Raw genomic sequence first — 24,632 nt, forward strand, 5'->3', positions numbered from 1 at the left:
ATGCGAGCTGATCATCCAAGGTCACTGTTATGTGGTGGCTACTGTACCAAGGCATTAACTACAACATGGAAATTTTGCATGCAGCATATACAAAAAACTACATCAACAGACTTGAATAATATGAAACTTACAAACATTTAACATTTGACAAAAACAATATATTAGATTAAATTACGAAATTCAAGACAGATTGAATATATAAGGCATACAAAAACAATATCAGGATTTAAAAGTAATTTAATATTATTAACTTTGATTTACAATAATGAATCACAAATAAAATGAATGAGTAGTAGCTCTTACAGTTGTTCCCTACAAGTGTTCAATGTGAGCTTCTTTAGTCATGTAGCACACATCTAACTGACAGGGGAATTCATCCCATACTTTAATCAACATGTCTGCAGTAATGGAAGCTAAAGCTATTTCAATCCTGAGCTTCAAATTGGGTAGATCAGTATGTAGCAGAGGCACAGAATCATTTATAAAACCCCAAAGGAAAAATAATATGGGGGTCAGATTGTGTGACCTTGGTGGCCAGCCAAAAACAAGCTCTGTTATTAGTGACAAGTGACTAACCAGTTCGGTGGCTGGGGAAAACATCATTCAATCAGTCAGTTATAACAGTGATGAGGCATTCCATCTTGTTGCTAAATAAAATTCTCTGTTCCATCTCGTAGTTGGGGAAAGAGCCTTAAATATAGTGTATTTAAAGAAGCAACTCCTGTTACCTTTGCTTCAACAAAAAAAGAAAAAAGAAAAGGCCTGTAAACTTGCTGTCAGGATATAGCACAACAAACTTTTAATTTTGGAAAGTTCCTTTTGTTTTGTAACAGTTCATGGGCATTTTCTGACATCTAGATATGAACATTATGTGTTTTTCTTTTCCAGTAAGATGAAATGTTGACTCCTCAGTAAACACAATATGATCAAGAAAGTCATCTTCATGCTGTAACATTTCGACTGCAAAGTTGGCACGAAGTTGGGAAGTTTGTTAATTTTACTTAATAAATATGTTAAATGTGTAGACAAAGTTGCTATTTTTTAAACCACACAAATGTTAAGCTTGCAGTCATAAAGAGGTCTCCACATCCTTATCGATCTAATAGGCATCTAGCAAATCTCACACAAAACCCAAGGTTCTGGGTTGACTCCAGACTAAGATTTAGTACTCACGTACTCCAGGCTTGTGAGAGGGCGGAGAAAACGAGGAGGCTTATTGCTAGCCTACTCCCGAAAAGGGCCCTCCCAACATAGGAAGCAATTGCTTAGTGGTGTGGTCTATTTAGCCCTGCTATATGGCGCTGAGTTGTGGGTGGGCATTGTTAGGTTTGCCAAGTACAGGGGTAAATTGGAATCCATCCATAGGAGGTGTTGCATCAGAGTAGTGGCCACCTATAGGACAGTGTCCAGGGAGGTGGTTAAGGTGATTGCTGAATTCCCGCCTGTAGACTTGATGATAATGTGGCACAGCAGAACTAGGGAACTGAGAATACTCCCATTAGAAGAAAGGAAGCGTTCTGCTGAAGAACTAGAAGAAGAGATCACACAAACACGGCAGAAGTGGTGGGATCCGGCCACAAAGGGGACATCCGGCCTTATTGGGGACATCAGGGGGTGGTGCCGGAGGACCCATGGCACACTGAGTTTTGAGTTAGTCCTGCAGAGGAGTGATGGGGGGGTTGCCTGGGTGCGATGAGGTCGGGGACACTGCTCGTGAGTCTGATGGTGGCTACCAGTAAGTGGTGTGACTATTTAACATTTCTGTCTTGATAACTGTGTGGGTGTGTAATGGGTGGGTGTTGTGGATGTTAGTAGCTTGTCCTATTTTCTGCAGGTTCTTGTTGTTGTCAGTGTATGTATTTGACGTGCTGTATGAGTTGCAAACAGTGGTGTTGTTTGTGTGGTGTGTGACATTGTTGGATTGTTATGACTGTGTGTGTGGGTGATTCCTTCTTCTTCTGATGAAATGTTATTATAAGCATCCCGGGAAGGGGGAAGCCAGGGGTGGAGGTGGAGGTGGAGGTTTAGTTGGTAGTGCGCAGGTATACAAATGCCTTGTGTTATAACTGGCAGAACCTGTTAGTGATCCCGATACTGCTTATGCGCCTGTAAATGGGGTTCCTCGAACTCTTAAAAAAAAAAAAAAAAAAAAAAAAAAAAAAAAGTAAAGGAAAGAGGTTGATAGTAATAAAGGATAACTTACCATTGAGGCGCAGCAAACAAACTCCTCTGAAAGGGATAACTCAGGTCCCCTCTCTAGGTGTGGGCATACATCTTATCAATTCTTTGGAAGTCGGGCTAACCTTACTATTGCGACAGCCCATTACTTATCAATGATTCTGCTTTAATTCTTGCTGTAACAAGCTGCTTTTCCTTTAGATACTAAAGGGAAACATGAGAGGAGACTCAATGTTCCTTAAAATTCAGAATTGCTCATCCTAGAATTGTGTAATTTGAGGAAGTAGCCAAATAAAGCAAAACAAGACCACATAAAAGAATAAAACTTAAGTTTGTAACATTACTAGTTTTACTATTACTATTTATGCATATAATGTACGCAACCTAACATTAAGAAGCTAAAAACAAAAATTCAAAAAGCAGATTTATTTATTTATAACAAGTTCCTAATCTGCAGATATCTAGGCATACATCCTTGCCTCCGAATTAATATTTGTGTTAAAAAAATTCATAACACTACCGATTTGTGTTTAAAATATTTTAGATGTATCGTTTTTTTTCCACTTAAGTCAGAAATTATTCAAAACTAACGTAGTTCTGAGTTACATATCTCATAACTAAACTAAATCATTTATTAATCTAGTTTTAATTTAAACTGATTTTCTACTGGTTTGACATTTTCAAAGTCGTAAGAAATTTTAAACCCACAAATAATCAGCTGCCTTACTTGTGAACTATTATTTTTTTATTTATCTCTTTGGTCATTGAACAGTTGTAAACAGATATGGCGTCTCTTTCTTCAAATCTACTTAGTCCTCTTCCCGATATTCGTAAGTAATTATCATCTCTGTGTTTCGGAGTGAAGAGATATGTTATTGGTGATAATAATTAAAAAATTATCTTATTCGTTTATTTTTTTTTATCATGGGAGCTAGTGAATATTTGTTGTTGCCAAATAAGGTGTGCTGTGCAGGTTAAGTTAGGTGGTGGTTGTATTGTTTTCATTACGCAGATTATAAGTAGTATTTTAAAATTTCTCATTTTCAGTTTTAGTCGTATAATATTTGTTTTTATAAAGGTGTTATAATTATTCTGTTGCTACGTAGATCCTAAAGCTAGCGTGAACAAAACCCCATTCAACAAAAGTGGAATTGGATCTGATTATTTATTTTTATATAGTTTTGAAAATTAATGTACCTTGAGGCTTTCGATTGTAATCTCATGTATCTTTTGGGGAGATGTTTTCTTAGGATGTAAGTGTTCACCTTTGAGGTTACTTCTAGAATTGTTATTTTTATAAGTTGATAATTTATAAAAATTAACGAAGTTTAGTCTTAATTAAAAACTAATTTTAGTTTTTTCTGCAGCTACCTTAATTCTTTCGTTTGTGGAATTGGGTTTTAAACTGCACAAATAAATAATTTCTAGTCATTTTGGTTTATGTTTTATTGTGTCTATTATTAGATCTTTTTTTGTTAAATATGTGTTAAGAACATATCTGTTGATGATATCTCAGTAATTTGTTAAGTGAAGACTGTCAGTGTGCTAAAGACTCTTCATATCTTGCTGAACAAGTTAACCAAATATTTTTATAATCATACTATTGCTTTCTCCCATGGTTTTTAGTTGAACAGTTAATAATATAAATTGTTTATCATTATTTCACATTAAATAGTACCTAACTAAATTTATGCAGTACATTATGTCTGTTTGTAGTTATAAGTTTTTAAAGTTTACATTTATTATCCAGTAGCTTTTCGTAAAGTTATGAATGGATAGTTTTTAAAATGGTATAATTGCTAAAAGCTGGTTGTAACTTAAGGATGTTTAAAAATTTTGAAGTATTTTTATAGTATCAAGGCTAATTTGGGTATTATTTAGAAAGATGACTTGCATTTAAAAGTCAATAACCTTGGCATATCTTGTTGCATTTACTGAAGTGATTCTAAATATAAAAAAGTGTTGCTGTATTATAGTTTTTGATTTATAAAGATTTAAAAATGTTACATAATTTTAAAAATTACATATTCCTTAGTGGAATGGGTGATGTTTAGAATTTTTATCAGTATTCTCTTGTGTTAAAATAGGCCAATTTAATGTTTAAGGTTAATTAGATGAGGTTAGTAAGCGAAGCAAGCATTAGATTATGTTTGGTTAGGTTATGTTGGTATTGTACAAAGGGTTCAATCCATTTGAAGAGTCCCAAAAAAACATAAGCTAGTTGACCAATTCAAAAAAAAAAAATTGAAACTTACCCACTTGCCTCCTACATGTCTCAGGACCTTAAAACTATTTTTTTTGAATTTACTATTTAATCAGTTACCTGTGGTGGCCATTTTTATTATGGTGCGCACACCTATTTTTGTGATTGTAAGGGTTTATGAAAAAAATCATAACTAAAAAACTATTGGTCCTGGAAGGATGAAACAAAAAGCAATTTAAACATATGTTCTCAAGGTAAAAAATTGGTCCAGTGGTTTATTTACCTATCTCTCCTCTTTCTATGAGAAATTTACCAATAAAGTTGAACATGAAAGACGGGTGAAATTTCACTTTTGGTAATTTTTTTAAATAGGCAGGGATGGCAAACAGTTTAAATTATTTTTTTATATGTTAGTAATTTTACCATAAATAATATTAATGGTGAAATACTTAGCCCTAAATTTTTATGAATTTTTGAAAAATAATTTTTTTTATAAAGTCCAAATTTTGGTTTCAAATAACAACTCTGATGGGGTTGGTGATAAAAATCTCAAATTTGCACAACTTTTAGTGTTTTTGTAGATGTTTATGGCAAATAAAAATGTTCCTTGTTTATTGTACTAATAAAAAAATTATACCTCATAAAATCATGAAAAGCATATTAAAAGCAATATCATTTTGACTCTAAATAAGTGCTTCAAGTGGGTCTCTTGTCTTCTTTGCACTTTACATTTTTTATATTTGAAGTTGATGTTTTCAATATTTTTAAAATAGTTTTTTTTTTAAATTATTAATGATAGGTTGTAATTTAATGGTAACTTAACCAGTACCAGTAACCTAATACAATTTTGATTCAAAAATGCTTTTAAAACCTCCCAAACTGAGATTTCAATTAGTAGCTTTCATCTTTTTTCAAGAGTTAATTTTAATTTTTATATTGGTTTATTTTTGTAAACACTCGAAGAAAAAATAAATTGTAGCAAAATTTTAATTATTCAGTATTGTGATGTGGGGCAATGTATTGCTCTTGGTCTTTACATTCATATAGTTCTTTGTTCTGCTGAGAAAAAATACTTTTGAAACAGTTAACGCCAAGAAACTTTATAGGAACTAAATTTAAATTTGAAAAAATGTGTTCTTTAAGAGGTTGCTCTAATGTTATTTGCCGTAATTTTTTTTAACTGTTTTTTATGACTTCTCAAAGGGTCACAACAGAACTATCCATACAGGTGACTGAAATTTGACAAAATGTTTTTTTCATTATATTTACAAACACTAGTGACATCTGAATTAACATGTAAAAAAATAAGTTGGTTTTCATCACTAGATACACAAATTTTAATGAGTTCTTTTGGCACTGTACTATACCCTGTTTTATGACACTCTTCATTCACATAAATTCTTATAGAACATAGGTCTTCCATTGTTTTATGTGAATTACTTGAAAATAATGTAAAAATTAAAGTGATTTTAAAATTTGCAAATATAATATTATTAAGTAAAACTTTTTTATTTAATAAACACTTCCAAACACAGGATGAAATTTGAGACTCTCGGTAAAAATGTGAACAGGTCACTGACTAATGTCAGACTGACCAGTCTGTAACTGCAAAGCTAAATGATGCAACAAGCATAAATGAGTATGTTGCAACATGAATTTTCCTGACGACTGAAAATGACTTAAAGCACTTGTTTTAACATGAACACTGGAGTTGAATGGTTGAAACAAGTATTTCAACTTTAGTAAGAAGTATAAAAATATGGAAGTGCCAAGAAAACAAGAAACCCCATTGGAGCATTTATTTAGTGAGTGAAAATGGTATCGTTTTTAACAGGTTTTTCATGATTTTTGAGAGTATAACTTTTTTTATTAATACAATACACAAGAAGCTTTTTTATTTGCCATAAACATCTACAAAAACACTAAAAGTTGTGCAAATTTGAGATTTTTATCACCAACCCCATCAGAGTTGTTATTTGAAACCAAAATTTGGACTTTATAAAAAAAATTATTTTTCAAAAATTCATAAAAATTTAGGGCTAAGTATTTCACCATTAATATTATTTATGGTAAAATTACTAACATATAAAAAAATAATTTAAACTGTTTGCCATCCCTGCCTATTTAAAAAAATTACCAAAAGTGAAATTTCACCCGTCTTTCATGTTCAACTTTATTGGTAAATTTCTCATAGAAAGAGGAGAGATAGGTAAATAAACCACTGGACCAATTTTTTACCTTAAGAACATATGTTTAAATTGCTTTTTGTTTCATCCTTCCAGGATCAATAGTTTTTTAGTTATGATTTTTTCGTAAACCCTTACAATCACAAAAAATAAATTGTAGCAAAATTTTAATTATTCAGTATTGTGATGTGGGGCAATGTATTACTCTTGGTCTTTACATTCAGGTGTGCACACCATAATAAAAATGGCCACCACAGGTAACTGATTAAATAGTAAATTCAAAAAACTTTTGAGGTCCTGAGACATATAGGAAACAAGTGGGTAAGTTTTAATTTTTTTTGAGTTTGTTAAGCAACTACCCCATGGGTCACTTCAAATGGGTCGACTCAAAGTTCAGTACAGTTATCTAACTTTAAACCTTAACCTTAACCTTAACCTAGTCTGTTACTGTACTAATTTAACTAACTATGGGAACATGCCATTTTTTTATTGTAACATCTTTGTAAGTCAAGAAAAAATAAAAAATTATAATTATTATTACAGTAAGATGGTAAAATTAAAAAAATTATGGTAAAGTGGCACATTTTTGACACCATAACAACATATGCTAAGACTTTTGAATGTGTGTCAGCTTTCTAAATAATTACTCTAATTTAATAACAATGCTTTAATACTAGTGCATATTTTTGATGATATTCATGAACTTTACATTTCTGTTTCTGTAGGTGAATGGACTAGGTTTTTTGAAGATGCTGGGATACCTCCTAATACAAGTGCAACTTATGCACTTACATTTTCACATAATAGAATTCGAACAGATATGCTTAAGGAATTAAATGAACATTATCTGCAGCTCATGGGCATTAAAGTAATTGGTGACATAATAGCCATTTTAAGAAATGCAAAGAATGTTCTTGGACAGGTATGTTTTAATAAATTTTTAGGTAATACTTAATTCATTTGGATATGACATAAAGCTTTAATCTTCTTAAAAACTGCATTACAAAAGTATAATTTATTTATATGTACACTTGTTCATGTACACTAATCATTACATTTATATTGAAATTGTACATTTATAACATTAACTTAAAAAGGAACACTGACTCTGTATTAACAGACTGCCACTATTTTGATTGTTTCATGTAATAAATTATTAGAAGTATTTTAATGTAGTCATTTGGTTTGTGTATTTATATGTATCTTTAATTGCTGAAATTTAGTAAACTAATTGCTTTTAACAGCTATTAATTTCTTTTTAAGCATAATCCATATTTGAAAGTGATAGATTGTGAACAGAGTCCATATCTACACAAGACTAAATTTTTGGGTTATTGTAGCCTTTAAGGTTAATTATTATGATCAAAATAAGTGATCTTTTGTTTTATTTCTCTATAAAGAATGACAAAAATTAGAATATATGAAACAGATAAATGAGGATGTAGTAATCTGTAAGTTAAAAGATTAGTTCAAAACAGAAAAAAGGTATGGAGAATAACATTGAAGTAGTCTAGTACCTGGTAACTAGGACCAAATGGATGTAGTTCTCGGCAGTATTGTCAAATGATAAAGTCGTTTATTTCAATGATAACAGTTTTGGTGACAAAAACTTATTACAGGAAGGATTTCAAGTCTAGTGATAAATGAGGTGTATGGGGCTGATCCCTTATTTTAGAATGCAAATATGAGACACTATTTTGCAGTCATAGTTATTTACAGATAGTATAATTTTAGTAGTTATCAATTCCTTAATAAATCTACTGAACTATCATGTAGAATTAAAAATCAGATACCATCTGCAGAGATGATTTAAACATGAATATATTTAATCGTTTTGTCAACAAATTATAAAAATTATTTCAACCTTTGGGTCGGAAAATCTCATAAATAATTATAATATTGTTATTGATTTGACTTCTATTTTTATTGACCTTATTTATTGGCAGAATTTCATTATTTATGCTTTCTGTTCTTGTTAATGTTTCTACAATTGATTATAGAGCATGTTAGCTACTCATCAGATTATGTAACTATCCAAAAAGCAAATAGTGATTTTAAAATTGATGATGTAAAATTGAATAATATTCTGGATGAGGATAATTGGTTTTCAGTTTGTAATAGCAGTGATTTCGATACAACATAAGATATTTTTCATAATATTTTGATTTCATCTGTACAGCTATCCAAGGTAAAAGTTAAACTGTGTAAATGAGTATCACAAGTATAGGATATCAAAGCCTTGAATGAATAAATTCTTAAATTAAGGATATATGCTGCAGAGATTAGCTGTAGAAAAAATGGCAAGAGATTCTTGTGACTATAGGATCATTAGCAAACAGAAAATTTCCTCCCTTAATATAAAATATAAAATTAACAAATTTATAAAGGAAGCCAAATCCAGTTTGGCATGTTAGAAAGTATTAATGGGAATCCTAAGAGACTGTGAGAAATAATTATTTCTCATTAAATAATAATTAATGATGTAATTGGAAAACAAAATGCAAGGCTGGCAGAGAAACATCTTTCAAAAGGTGATGCAGATTTCAGAAAATTCTTGGCTTGACAAAGAAAACAAGATTTTTGTAGAAATTTTTATTTTTCAACATCACTTTGAAATTTAATATATTTAGACAAACTATTTTTCAACTTTTTTAAACACTATTTAGTGTCATTTGCCTAGGCTTAAAAAAAGCAGTTGTCTCAGTTTTAACTATCATTTGAAGTGTATTTTTATCCACTGAGCCATTTCATCAAGTTTGGGAAGAGAAAGTATTTGCTGGTAGCCATATCTGGCAAATACTACACTGTGAAAGCATTTGAAGCATAGGTTATGGAGTTTTGTTGCAACAATTTGAGATGTATGTGGAGATGCATTGTGGTTAAATTGAATTTTCTTTTTGACCAGATGTGGACATTTAGCCTGAACAGTATCCTTCAGTTGGTGTAATAGTGAAGCATACTCTCTGTTGGTGGTCCTGCCTTGTTTCGGTTAGTCTATGAGCACCACATCATGAGAATCGAAAAAAAAAAAAACTAGCGATTTTTTTCTGCAGATTGATCTGTTTTTGTTTTCTTTTGGCACACTTTCACCTACTCCCACCCACTGTTTTGTCTCTGGTGTGTGATAATAAATCATGTTCCACTTGCTGTTATAAATTGTGAAGAAAGTTACTGGAATCATGTTTAAATAAGTGTAAACATCCTTGAGAAGTGTTCAGTCAAATGCATTTTTAATAGACTGTTAACAAATGTAGTAACCATCAAGTGAAAATCTTTTTCTTATCCAAAGTATCATGTCATCAAGCTTGTACACCTTCAATTTGTAATCACTTAATGATGCATTGTGGAGTTTTGTGACAATTTTTTTGGTTGAAGCGTGTTTGGTGTATTTCTATACTGTTTTGACGTAAGAAATTAATTAGTATGGCCGCTTGGTGGGGAGAGTTTGTCTTTCCTCTTGTTTGTATGGTGCTAGACAGGCTAGCGAGCAGATGTGTCATGTGTGTTCGACTGATAGCCGTGTCAATTACTCTACTCGAACAATAGGCGTTCGCATTATATTGTAACAATTGTAGTTTTATTCTGTTTTTTATGAACGTTACATGTATTCAATTATGTTCTAAATTATACTGCTTTTCAATACCACATTGTTATAAAAATTATTTATCCTCCTGACGGATGAATCACCCAAATTACAGTCCACTAAGAAACTTGAATATATTACAAAAATTTTAAACGATACAAAGCAGTCTTTGGGTGTCATGAGCATTCATCATCTTGAATATATGTAGATCCACATTATTAAGCAACCCACTTATTGCTGGCAAAAAAAAAGAGAAAAGATCCTTTAAAGTGGAATCTAACTTTTTGTAACTTTGTTGAGATTAAATTTTTTAGTACAAACTACTAAACAACAGCTTAAACTTCAGTTTTATCTCTTCTCAAAAATCTCAAAACCTGTTTGCTTTACTTGATCTCTGCAAACACTAAACAAACGTGTCTGAAGGTTCACAGCATAACATTTAAAAGATAATACTTATCAAATATCATAGTCGTTTGGTCATACTTGCACCACCTATTTTTCATACTGCTGAGAACTATTGGAATGATCCTGGTATATATATATATATATATATATATAATTTCAAAAGCATAAACAGTTTTAGTGAGTACCGTTCAACTCATGTGTGAATACATTCCCTAACTTTTGTTGACAAGTGCTGCCATCTTCATGTTCAGGTTCAAAACTTTTCAGACACCCTTGTACATAAAATTCTATTATGGGTTCAATATGTTGATGACATTTTGGTTATCTTTGAACCTGTTATAAATTATGAACATCTTATAATGTTGTAAAACTCAATTCCTATCGTGACAATTTAAGTTCAGAAAAATAAGTTTTCTAGATGTTAATATTGAATTCAACAAAAAGGATCAAAATATAATATCGGTATATAGAAAAACTACAGCAAGTAAAATAACTATTAATAGAAAACCAAATTTTTCATAACCACAATACTTACTTTACTTTGTACAAGGAAGTAAAAACAGTAACTATAATAATGATTTTAATAGTTTTTGTGATATTTATAAAATAAAATGTAGTGATTGTGGTGAAATTTATAATGGAAAGGCTAATAGATCTTTTAAAGTAAGATTTGCCAAACATTTTAGATATTATATAAACAAAAAATTGGGTTTTTCTAATGTTACCGACCATCTAATAGTGAATAAACATTCTATTACAGACTTAGAAACTAATTTAGAAATAATTGAAGTCACAAAAGAAAATGATAATAATAAAAAATTGGACAATTTCGAAAAATATCAAATATATAAAGATAGACAGAAATTCAGTTTAATCAAGCTGCAGACAGTTTGATAATGATACTGTTATCAAAGCTGCTATAGATAGCAGCACTTAATATTAAGTTAAGGTTAATATTAAGTAAAGGTTATATCATATTAGTACAGTGCTGTATTTAGTGGCTGGCCACAAACATGTATAAAAAAAAATTAATATCTTAAAATTAAAGATTTAATGATTTTAATTAATTGTTTGACTAAACACTTTATGTCATATATAGATAATATTATATTAAGTATTTTATTAATGTTTGTAATATGTAATCAAATTTAAATTTTAATCAGCTGATGATGAGGAAATTCCTTGAAAGCGCTTTTGATTTATAAAAAAGAAAGAAAAAGAAAAATAACAAGATAAGGCAAGAGCTCTTATTGATTCTGTACTTTGGTGGATTGTGCTGAATTTTGTTTATGATTTTGGTATTAATTGGTATACAGATGAACATATGGACAAAAAATGAGTTTATTTTACTAAATTCATATATATATATTGATTGGTATGAACATAAGTAAATAAGGATAAGTAAGGTTATAAGGTTAACAATAATTTTTAGCTTTATTTCTGAGGAGGGGAAGGATTAAATTTAAATTCTAAGTTCTGTATAGTTGTTGGGAAAATTCATCATTGCCAGCTTAACTCTACTTTTTAAATTTTGAATTTAAGTTCTATTTAACTTTCTTTAGCTATAATATGATTAAGTTTTTGTTATAAAGTTATAAAATAATAAACTGTAATAGATTTTATTGTTGTTTATGTTTTTAGTTAGCTCGGCAAACAGTTTTCTGTAAAGAAGAAAGAAGTGAAATAGAAATTAAAAAAGAAGCTGAAGATGTTCAAGAACCTTTACAAATTAACTCATGTTAGTATGTGTAATTTATTTATTTATTGTGTCCAGAGATGAATCCATTTTTTTTTTTATTTGGTTATCAGAATGGTTATTACATTTTACTCGTATTTTATTGTATGGTTGTATTTAAGTGTTTTCATTAGGTTTCAGAAATTTGATTTTGTGTTATGAAAATTACATTATTACATTTATGGTAGTTATGAATTGTAATTATACATTTTTTCTTTAAAATTACAGTTGTATAAGCAGAACCAAGATAATGATTATCATATTAAATGCACTTTCTTGACTTTTTTAACATTCATCTTATAGAAAGTTCCATGGGTGTTTTATTTTATAACCAGTAGAAAAATTGTAAACTACTTATATGATGAACAAAAAGATAAAGTAATTTCCCATTTTTCATTATGATATAAAGAATTTGGTTTGGTCTAGTATACTTCTATATGTCTATATACTTCTTCTTTTTCCTGTTTAGCCTCCGGTAACTACCGTTTAGATAATTCTTCAGAGGATGAATGAGGATGATATGTATGAGTGTAAATGAAGTGTTAGTCTTGTACATTCTCAGTTCGACCATTCCTGAGATGTGTGGTTAATTGAAACCCAACCACCAAAGAACACCGGTATCCACGATCTAGTATTCAAATCCATGTAAAAATATCTGGCTTTACTAGGACTTGAACGCTGTAACTTTCGACTTCCAAATCAGCTGATTTGGGAAGACGCGTTAACCACTAGACCAACCCGGTGGGTTATATATATATATATATATATATACTAGTGGACCCAACAGACATTGTCCTGTTCAAACGTTAAAAATCCAAAACTTAAAAAATTTTTCAAATAAACTATAAATTGTTTGGACTGTTTTGATGAAAAATATGTAAAAAAAAAAGATATTTTTAAAATACCTGACGCCACCACGCGTACAGTTATCACACTCGAGCTATGAGATCTTTCAGCGTTCTATCGAGAGCTTCAAGTGAATGCTTGTGAGCCATAGTGCATTCATCCCAGATAATTATTTTGCATTTTCTCAAAACTTCAGCCATGCCTGAATGCTTCTTTATGTTACATGTTGCGTCTGGACTTGTGTGAATGTTCAATGGCAACTTGAGTGCTGAGTGGGCGGACTGCCCACCATCAAGCAAGGTCGCTGCAATGCCTGATGAAGCAGTTGCCAATGCAAAAACGTTTCCAAAGTTGCCACTATTTTTCGCTTCTCCATCTGCTCAATGTGGTTGCATTGGCAGCACATCATACGTTAATTTGTTGCTCCTCATTGCCATGAAGTAGATTTGCAAAAATTTTGGATTGGCATCAGGCATTGAGAACAAAGAACCAATTTGATGATACACTTGGCTCTGAATCTTAAATGTTGATTCAAAATTATGACCATCCTCATTCTGAATGATTTTTGTCATTTGGAAGCAAGAATTGAATTTATGAACTTCACACAAAAACAATTTTGATTAAGATGTGCCTCCAGCCAATAGTGTTTTCAATGGTTCTGGCGGCGAATTCGATGGTGGAAGTGAAACTTTTTCTGATGCGCAGCAAAGATCGGCCGATTCACCTTTGTATTTAAATGCATGACAGTGTTGGCATTCTTTGTCCATTTACCAATGACAATTAGTGCATGTGACAAATAGTCTACTTCCAGCTCATATTTGAATGCAAGACGGTGAAGTGATGCATGTGTCAATGTGCGACGTTCTTGGACGTGCTGTAGACCATGTGCTATGTGTGCGTCGGTGACTCGTTGACGTGCCTCTCTTTATCTCAGTGCATTAGCTTGAAGACGTTCATTGTGATGCTCTCAACTTTCATTTGCACATGTGTTTGCAACCTGGTCTTTTAAATTTATATTGTCCGTCAATTGATCTTCTGCTGTTCTATTTAACTGACGATTATTGACTATTTGTGCATGCTGTGTACGTCGTAAAATTATTAATTAATTTATTAATTAGTGTAATTAATAAATTTTCATCCAAATTACTGCTAATTTTCACTTAAGATCATTCTAAAAAAATTACCTCTTATATTTTTTTTTTAATTTAATTTTGAAATTTCATAACTGTGTGATAGGTTAATTAATCAATTAATAAAAAAATTAAAGCACTGTAAAAAAAAAGCAACGTAGTTAAAATTTTAGTAGAAATTTTTCTCATTTTTTATTTTAACATCTATTTTACCAAATTTGAGATAATTGCAAATTAAAAACAATTATAAAATTTTTTATAAAAAAATTATAACTTCAATTTTTAAATATTGTTTACGCCAGTGCGTAAAGTAGGTTTTAATCCAATAATGTTATTGTTATTATTTTTGTCTGCTGTGGTTGCAATGTTTCATAAAAGCAATTTCTATTTAACCAAACTAGTCTTAACTGTTTTTGTTATCTCTAATTTTAATTTTGTCAATGTTCCTAGAAGTCTAATTTTCTTTGTTAGCGATGATGTCATTTCTTCAACTTGTGCGTATTCAGAAATTATTTTATCAATCTTGGGTAATTCTTTAATGGACTGCTTGCTTATAAAAATAATCGTTGTTATGTCTTTTGTACCCAAACTTCCTGTTTATGCTAATTGTTCTCACATCAATACTAGCGCATTACCCCTTGTTGTCGACACACACTCTCTTCTGTCCATTGCTTAGTTTGTTTCCCCCTCTTCTCATCACGCCACTTTCTTAGTTCAGTTCAGATCTGACTTTCACTATGTGTGGATCGTTCTTGTCTCTCTCTCTCTCTCTCTCTCTCTCTCGTACAGTGTAGTCCAGGAAAGACTTTCACTATGTGTCGTTACCTGCGATTCGATTTCATTTCTCTCTGTCTCATATAGTTTGGTTATAATCATCGCCTTCGTGCATTCTTAAACGTGTTCATACTAGAAACGTTGTTTCTTATGTGTTACACAATCAATATTGAACTTATACTTATTTCGATCTTACAGAAGTCAGTTACTGAAAATAAGGCACATTTTCTTCCTCGTTTTAGTGTGGTAACACTCGGCTGCCATATCGTCTTGTTGTACTCTGTTGAAAGTGGTTTATCGAAACAAAATTTATCGAAACAGAATCTCTCCAAACTGGTTATTACAAATTTGTGACGCTTCGTATTATTCAATTTCTAGTAACAAAGTGTTACCTCTGTATTTTCTGATACACCAAGGTTAAACTGTATGTATATATGTGTACTTTAATTCACGAGTTCATTTTTTACAAAAAATAATGTGTGATTAAGGCAAATTAAAATTATTCATTATTTACTATATTAAACAATTAAGTTATTAGTAAAATTAGTGAAATACTCAATTAATTGTACATTATGAATTTGAAATTCAAGATTGGCTTAAAAAACCATTTCTTCACTCAAGTGAAGTCATGAAATGTGGCTTAGATAAAGGTTATGTGCTATTATTTTTCATATGTGACATATTTTATATGTTATTAATGATAACTATTATTAATAATATTCTGGTTGTTCATTAAAAGTGTTTGTTTAAAAGTCAGTTGCTGAGGGTAAATTACGTTTTTACTTGAATTTTTTTTAAATACTGACCCTATCATTTAATTTAATTTGTTAAGTACAGAGATTAATTCTTATCTATTCATGAACTGAATTCATATTACATTTCTTAAATTAATCTAAAGAAAATAACTCCTGAAGTGAAGTTAATATTTACAATTTACTTCATATTTATTGCTTTTATATTCCATCTTGTAGTTTGAATAATAATGTATTTAGTTCTTTAAACTGTTTTTAGACTCGTATTTAATACAAAAGATTTTCAAAATAATTATTTGAAAAATATGGTTTAGTCGTTTTTTTTTTGGCAAAAACGAGTTGTGTCATTTTATTTTGTAATTTTACCCGACAAATATACTTTAAAGTATAATTATTATAAGTAACTTATATTCTAATTTTATAAATGTTATAATTTATTTTACAAACTTACATTTTTATTTTCAAAGAGCCGTTCAGTACTTTATAAGTTGCATAGAATCAAATGAGAGCTGCCAATTTAAATTTCTAAGTTAAGTTGATTGTTATTGAATGCATGTATATACATGTGAAAAATCATGTAAAATACTCAGTTCAATACTGCACCTTACAAATTTGCACAATGTATATTTTTTAATTACTATTTGTTATTTCAATAAATAATAATATAATATAAATATAATATTCTCAATAAGCGCGCAATTCTAAACGTGATCAGAGCACTGTCTACCGGATCCATTTGTGAACCTTAACCATCCCAAGATCAACAACAACACTTAATAAATAAATTAATTAAAAAAACATTTTCTATCGGATCAAATTGTGAATCTAAACCATTCTCGAATCAATTTAATTACACACAGACAGAAGAAAAAAAAATTATACATATATATATAAAATGTATTGTTAGCTTGTCTTATTTCCATTTAGCATAAACATATATTGACTGTTGTCCAAAATGTTTAATTTATGTTTAAAAAGCCCTAGGTACTTTTCCTCTAAGCAGTATGTGAAGTGAAATTTTATCAGTTGCAATATTTCTTGTTAATTTTTACATAAAAAGCTGTTTGAATTGTACAGTTTTAAATCTATGTGTTTCTAAGCAAAGATTGCTTTTTTATCTGTAAGAGGTTGAGGGTGAAAATTAAGCCTTTAGGATTATATTCTGCTAGAGGTCAAAAGTAATCATTCCATTTTAGTTCTGTTCTAGCTAATTGATAATATTAATAATAATAATAATAATTTGTGAAAATAGTTTTCAATAATCAATTAAATATTTATTGCTTGTGAGTGAAACTATTACCTATTATATGTGCTGCCTTTGTATCATCAATTTAGATTGTCAAAAATTGATTCAGTATTTAGCTGTCAGAATTTCTACTCTATAAGAATAATCATAGTAATTCAGTAATTATTACAATAATAATATTATTATTATTACGACGAATAAAAGATTTTTGCCAATATTTAAAAATATTATTTGTTTTTTCAAATCAATATTATTTTACTTTTCCATTTTTTTTTTAGTTCTGTGTAAATTTATAATTTTGACTTTCTATATCTTGTCTGTTTAGAAACATAAACATTCTTGTAAACGTAGTTTACTAGAATTTTCTGTTAAAAAGAAGAAAACACATTTATTTATTCCTCACTATTATCATAAATTTTGATTATATATATATTTTTTTTAAGATAGATTATATCAAAATTTAGTTGTTATCACTTATAAAAAGAGCTTTTGGGTTTTTATGAGAATTAAATTATGTGGAATTGCATGATCCAATTTTTAGGGAATTTGATCTTTGGAAAAATCTGTTAACTTTTTCCATTTATCATAATCCTTCATTTTTTATTCTTGTGAAAATAAAAAAGAAATATGATAATTTAGGTTGATGGATAAAATAAATTGAAAACTGTCAACATAATTTTGAAGGAAAGTTTGATGTTTGTCTTAAAATTGTACCAGTATTAACCAGGGAAAGGGATTTTTCAATTATTATTATTTCAAATAGACACTCTCTTCTATATTCACTTAATCCACTACTTGTGGAAATGAATTAATTTAATTTAGAAATGACAAAGAAAAATAATAGACGAAGTGGAAAGCATTAATTTAAATCTGCTTTGCCATTATCATGGACAATTTTATGGGAAGACTATAATCTTGCATTAATATTGTTATGGATGTAGAATGCAGTTTTAAAATGTAAACAATTCTATTACAATTTTAGAGTATATAAAAAATTTCATTTGATTTGGTGAATGTTATTCTTTACTTTTAATTGTCAACTATCTGTCAACTAACTTGTATTTTCATTGTGTTTATATTAAGCTATAAATCATATGATATGATGATAAAATTTTAAATAATTAATCTTAAGGAAAAATTAAAAGAGAATGTACTTGTTATTTTATTTACAGCAGCTTCAAGAGTAGAATATAACAGAAGTGAGAGCTCAGGAAGTGAAGATGATGTTTCACCTGCTGAACGTAGTGAAATCATAGTCCATGGTAAAAATTAATATTTGATAATAAAATTACAAGCTTGATTTTTAAGTTGATGGAGAAACCAAATGAAAATGAAGATAAATGATGAAGGAAATTATAGATTTTTTAATTTCTTATAAGACCCCTTTTAAATATAAACAATTCCGTGCAGTTTGCAAGGAATTTTTTAATTTAGCAAAAAAAAAACAGTCATTACATTTGAAATTTTTTGAGACCCCTGTATAAAAGATTGGTTCTTATGCTAGTTTTTCACAATTAACTTCATTCCAGATTTCCAAATATGACAGAATATGGATGCTAATTAATATGATATTAAAAAAAAATTTATGTCACAAGAATTCACTGCTTGTAACATTAGCTGTAACTTCAACATCAGTGATAAAATATTTTATTTATTTACTTCATTTATATTGTTAACTGTCAAAAAACAGATCGTAATGGTTATTTTAATTTTGTATTTTAATCCAGTTCATATTTAATTCAAAAAATAAAGAAATGATTCTCATATCTCGGATTTTTTTTCATGAAGCCTTTACTTTGCCCCCCCCCCAAAAAAAAAAATTGAAAAAGAATTTATGTGGTTTCCCAAATGAATTTAATGCCAAAGTTGAACTTTTATATTTTTAAACATAGATTTCAATTAATTCTATGAGCTATTTCTGTTGGAACTTCATAAACAATGAAGTTATTACTTCACACACCTCAAAAAAGTACAAATTGGCTGTTAAAAATAATGTTAAAAAATATAAACATCCTGTAAAAAAAGTAATTCCTGTTTCAATATTTAAATGTGGTAAGACTTTTGTGGCAAAATATATACAAAAATAAATAAACTTTACCAGCAATATATTAGTTTTTTATTTGGTGAGTTAGTATTAATTGTACCATAATTAAAAATCACTAATATAAAACATAATTATATTTGTGTTTTTACAAAATTAAATTTGACTCTTGAAATTTAGGCAGTTGGTTTATTGCCAGTATGAATTTTTAACTTTACTGTACTTAAAATTGTTATAAAATACATTTGTATTAACTGGAAAACTTCTGATGTATTTTTTCTCATGATAAAATTTAGTCATTTATTTTGGGTTATATTTGGATAGTATTGACATTTTTAAGTACTTAAATTAATATTACTTAGTTTTTAAACATTTAATATTGCAATTTTGGGGCCATGTGTGAATCTATCTAATGTGCTGTCAGATGATATTTCTTAGTAAAATATGAGTGTTACATTTTAATATTTTACAAATATTAATTGTTATTTAAGTAATAGGGTAAAATGTGTTCTAATAGGAAACATTTTCATTGTTTCTAGTAGTAAATATTTATATAATAAAAATCTTGGAAATTAGTTGGCAGAGTTAGTCCTCAGAATGCAAAAATAGAAATTTTTATAAAAATCAAAACTATATAATTCATGCATATTCTTCTTTAAAAGATTAAAAGAGAGCCAAACTAAAAAAATTGAGTAATTTAATTGTGTATTTTACTTATTTTTATCAAAACCAGTAGCTTTGGTGATATTTCACCCAAAGTTATTTCATTTCATAAATAATATAAAATGTAAGTCTTTTCAAATACTTATTTGACATTTTATTATAAAATATAAAAAGAATTATGCTGACTCTTCCTTGAAATAGATAGGAAAAACTAGATAATGCTCAAAGCCATTTACAAGATCTTTAATTTAAAATCTAAAATGAGGTAGCTATTTCAATTGTTAAACAATCATCGGTATAAACAGAGGAAATGTTTATGTAAGAAATTAGTTTAACAAATAAATTAACAAAAACTAATAATACGTATTAATTGACAGGTAAATAGGACAAATGAAAACTAATAAGACTTAATATTTTTAAAGTGTATTTAAAATAAGATTAAAAATATAAACAACTGTTGTTTTATGCGATCCAAATAGAAAGTATAAATTTAGCTTAAAAACATCTAAACCAATGTAACTTACAACAAGATTGCCCACCACAACCTAATGCACATCTCTTGTATAAGTTGAATAGATAAATTTATTTCATTTTATATTGTTTTGCTTGATGAATTAATTATATCAGAAGCTTTATTTATCTCAAGAAAGGTAAGATTGCATGAATCTTACACCAGTTAAAAAAATATCCTTTCCCATCTTGTACTTCTTAGTGAGAAAGCAGACTATCAGTTAGTTAATCTGAAAACATTTATTTATAAAATCTGTAGGATATTATATAGAGATTATTAATAAGAACTGATTTAAAACTGATAGACCACAAAATATCTACTTTTATTAATTCAATAAAACAACATTTTTATTATAAGTATTATTCTAGTAACAATTTTTTTTTTCTGTGCTGTTATGGACATCAAATTATTACTTGAATGTTTTTCTGATTCATATTTTTCAGTATGCTATAATGCTTTCAATTTTTTGTAAATTTTAGGGAAGAAGACAATTTAATGCTTCATATCACAGATTTTGAAAATTAATAGTGTTAAAATTAAAAGTATACTCCAAAACATTATTGATTTATCGTATTAATGAAGTTAGAATTAATAAAAGAAAACAAAATATACAACTTCATTGAAGTTAGTTTACTGTAAAACTAGATGGTTATAACCAATTTATAAAAACCACGATGAGTCAATCAAAAACATAACTGTATTGGTGAGAATAGTTAGTTCTGTTCATTGGTGTAGAATATAATCAAACAAGAAATAAATTTGGCCGCACAGTTACGTTATCTATTTAAACATTTTATGCAGTCTTCTAAAGAACTTCATAAAACGGTGAATGAATAATTCTTGTTTTAATTGTTTTGTGTGTCTTCTTTCTTGAAATTTCATAAAGATAATTTGTTTTTATAGTATAATTTAATCTCTGTTTTGTTAGTAATCTAATTTAATAAATTAAATAATTAAGAATAATTTAATTTAATAAATTTAATTTGTCAGTTTAATTTCTGTTATGTATTAAAATAAGTGAATATTAAGATTTTTCAAGGAACTTTGTGAAAAAACTTATGCTGTGCCTTGAGGACTTGGTTAAACCGATACTGGGTAAGAGTTACAGACAAATGGCTTCATTTCTAGATGTAACACAAGGAGTTAAGAGAAATTTAATAAATAAAACAGTGAAGAACAGTGTATAATATTACATTAATATAACAAATGACTGTGACAGTTTCTTATTTTTTTTTTTTAATTATAGAAACTGTAAGAATATAATATAAAAAATGGCATACAACAGGATTAGTTTCAAATACAAAACAAAGTAGGCAATCATCCATTAGGACAAGAGACTATAACCTCTGTTGGTATTCAAAGAATTTTGCCTGTCCAAAAAAATCAATACATAAGTTATTACAACAGATTTGATGTAAATTACATAACTTACTGTGGTGTAAAATATTCAAATTTAAATACAATTTAAATTTGAAACTATATTGTGTAACAACTTAATTATTGTGGTTGGCTTCTCAACATTATCAGTGGACAGGTATACCTAACACAATGTTTCATGCATGTTAATTTGCTCAACACTGATTATTGGATGACTGAAAATTCCACTAGATGTTTGAGTGTCGACTTTGCAATGAGAAAATTGTTGTATGGTTTGCATATAAAGAGGCCAATTTTTTGACCAGATTCAGTACAGTGTGTACTGTGCAGTTATTGAAGAATTATTTGCTCAATTAACAGATTGTAAAAAAGAATATGGCTCCTTCCTACTAGACAGTGTGTGTCACAGATCAAATGTTTCACTAGCAAGTGTTCATGCAGCTTTTACCAAGGAACACTGCCTCCTCTTTCCCCAGATTTTTTGAGGTTTTTTCTTTTGGGACTATTCTAAGGATATAGTTTATGAATCAAATCTCCATGCTATCTATGAACTAAAGGTGAACATTCAACAAGAAATCGACAACATTGACTCTGTGTTTTCTGCTAAGTGTTTCAATATGATCACTTGAGCACAAAATCACATCACTGCACAGGGTTCTCACTTTAAACATCTTTTGCAAAAATATTTATATATGTTAACTTTTGCTAATATAAATAATGAATTTAATTTATATTTTCATTTATCCATTTCATTTATAAAATGTTACATGTCACGACTGTGTTTGTCTGTAGTAGTCTAACCATCATACAGTATGATTATACGATTCTTGTTTATATGTTATTTAATTTTTTTTTTTTTAGAACATGATAAAAAACCCATTCAGCCTATGAAACGAAAACTAGTTAGTAACAGACAAGATAATAGCAGTAATACAGAAGTACAAAAAAGAGTCCCACTGGTATCAAGTGCTGTGGCTAAACGCCCACCTCTTAAAAAAGTTCGACGTGTTGTTCCTCCTGTACAAAATGAAGAAAGTTATAGTTCTACATTAGATGAAGCCCAACCTTATCAAAGTAAAAGTAAGTAAAATTATCCAATTTAAAATAATTACATTATTACTGCAATCTTTCAAAGAATTATGTAATATTAATTTACTGTAAAGGTGCTTTATTTTTTTTTTTTAATTTTACATTTGTATCTGGTTGATAGATTAATGTATTGAGTCTGATAGTTTGGGACTTGGAAATTTATGATTTTTCTCAAAAATTTAATTTTTATTTTAAAATATTGGTATTATTATTTTTAACCCTGGAAGCAGCAGTTTTTGATTTTTGGATGGATATGACACGATTTAAAATGTCAAAAATCACCTGTGTTTTATAATATTTCAACTTTTGTTCTCTTGCCATTGATAGATACTGTGGTGTATTCTGAAAACCAAAACAAAAAAAAATCCAAAGAAAAACAATAATTAAAACAAACAACAAGAAAACATTCCTTTCCTTTTTTTTGTAGTTATTTTTAGTCTTGATTAAACACCGCTTTTAGTCCAACCAAATTACACTTAGAGAAAAAAAATTATTACCTGAATTTTTATAAGTGGAAATGGTAAAGGGGCTTATAATAAACATAAAAAAAAGTAAATGCGTGTGCGGTGGTGGTGAAGGGTTGATTTGGGGGGGGGGGGGTTGAAAAAAAATGTTCTAATAACAAAAGTTGTAGATCATGCAAAATTCTACAACTTTTGTAGAGGTCACTTTTCAACAGAACCTCAAAATTTCCAAGAAAAATGCAAAAAATCTTTTTTTCGTTTTTTATTTTTCATTTCTGCAAAAATAATTTAATTTTGATGAAACTTGGTGAAAGTATACCTTTCTGTGTCTTAAATAACTAAAAATTTTTTTGACGTTAACTTTCGCTGGAAATGGCAATAATGCTATTTTTCACCCCTTTTCAACCCCCTCCACCTACCCCCACTAATACATTTTTTTTTATGTTTCAATGAGCTTTTGAAATATATATGTTGTGAAAATATAAGTAAAAAATTAACCAGTTAAATTGTGGTGAAGTGGAAATAAAATTTCATTACTTTCTCGGAATAATTAGATGATTCAGTATTATCTATATTAAACAATGCAAGAATAAAGTAGTTAATAATAAATTTGTTTTGTTGAAGGAATAAAGACATATTCTGAAAAGAACAGAAGACTGTTCATATGTTAAAGCAATTGGCTTTAATGTTTGCATGTCAAGAATGTTGTATCACCTTTTTCTTTTAAATTTACATATTTTTCAGCATATAATTACAAATTATATGTTTTTTGTTATTTACAAAGTAAATTTTATTCTAAAAAATATATGATTTTAAAAGAAAAACTAATTTTTGACAAGATAGCAGGATGAAATACATTCAATTTTATCCCATGAAAAAAGAAAAAAATCTTGGTCAAATTCTTATCTACTGTATGACTAATAAATTTTTTGATTATAAAGGGTGATTCAAAGAAACGGGAAATTTAAAAAATTAAATAACATTAATGAAAAAATGTTTTAGAAAATGAATTTTATTTCAAATAATTGTACAAATGTTGCCATTTTAGGATATATACATTTAAGTTTATTTTCTAAAGATGACATCTTGCAGGTGACCTACTCTTTTACGTAAACACTCACAAAGTCTCTTTGTTAAATTGTTCATGGTTTGACGTAACATCTCAACTGGAATTTCCGCAATTGCTTCTCGGATCTTTGCCTTCAGTTCTTCTGTTGTAGCAGGTCTACTGCGAAACACTTTGCTTTTAAAGTGACTCTACAAAACGTAATCGCAAGCTGAGAGATCAGGCGATCTGGGAAGGCCATCTAATGTCACCATTTCGTGAAATGACATGTTGTCCAAACAATCAGTGTACAGCTGCCATCGATATTCGTGCAGTATGTTGCTCAGTCTTGTTGAAACCAGGCTGTGTTAAGAATCGGTGGAAATCTCTTTTGTTGTTCCACA

The 24,632-nt window shown here is 29.0% G+C and overlaps 1 protein-coding gene across 3 annotated transcripts in view; it reads left to right on the forward strand.

Moving 5' to 3' along the window:
* The first annotated feature begins 2,867 nt into the window (after nucleotides 1-2,867).
* Nucleotides 2,868-24,632, forward strand: part of LOC142331564 (uncharacterized) — a 42,390-nt gene continuing 20,625 nt past the window's right edge. Inside the window, exons 1-5 of one of the 3 annotated variants that reach the window (XM_075377553.1) lie at nucleotides 2,868-3,008; nucleotides 7,293-7,489; nucleotides 12,197-12,293; nucleotides 18,211-18,300; nucleotides 22,492-22,710. In XM_075377553.1, coding sequence (XP_075233668.1) covers nucleotides 2,963-3,008; nucleotides 7,293-7,489; nucleotides 12,197-12,293; nucleotides 18,211-18,300; nucleotides 22,492-22,710 — 649 coding nt within the window. In that variant the 5' untranslated portion in view covers nucleotides 2,868-2,962. Of the gene's footprint in view, nucleotides 3,009-3,065; nucleotides 3,432-7,292; nucleotides 7,490-12,196; nucleotides 12,294-18,210; nucleotides 18,301-22,491; nucleotides 22,711-24,632 lie in introns of those variants that run through there. The other 2 variants (XM_075377554.1, XM_075377555.1) reach the window with 2 other exon arrangements.

Source organism: Lycorma delicatula, chromosome 10 (assembly GCF_047948215.1).
Source record: "Lycorma delicatula isolate Av1 chromosome 10, ASM4794821v1, whole genome shotgun sequence".
NCBI classification, from domain to species: domain Eukaryota; kingdom Metazoa; phylum Arthropoda; class Insecta; order Hemiptera; family Fulgoridae; genus Lycorma; species Lycorma delicatula.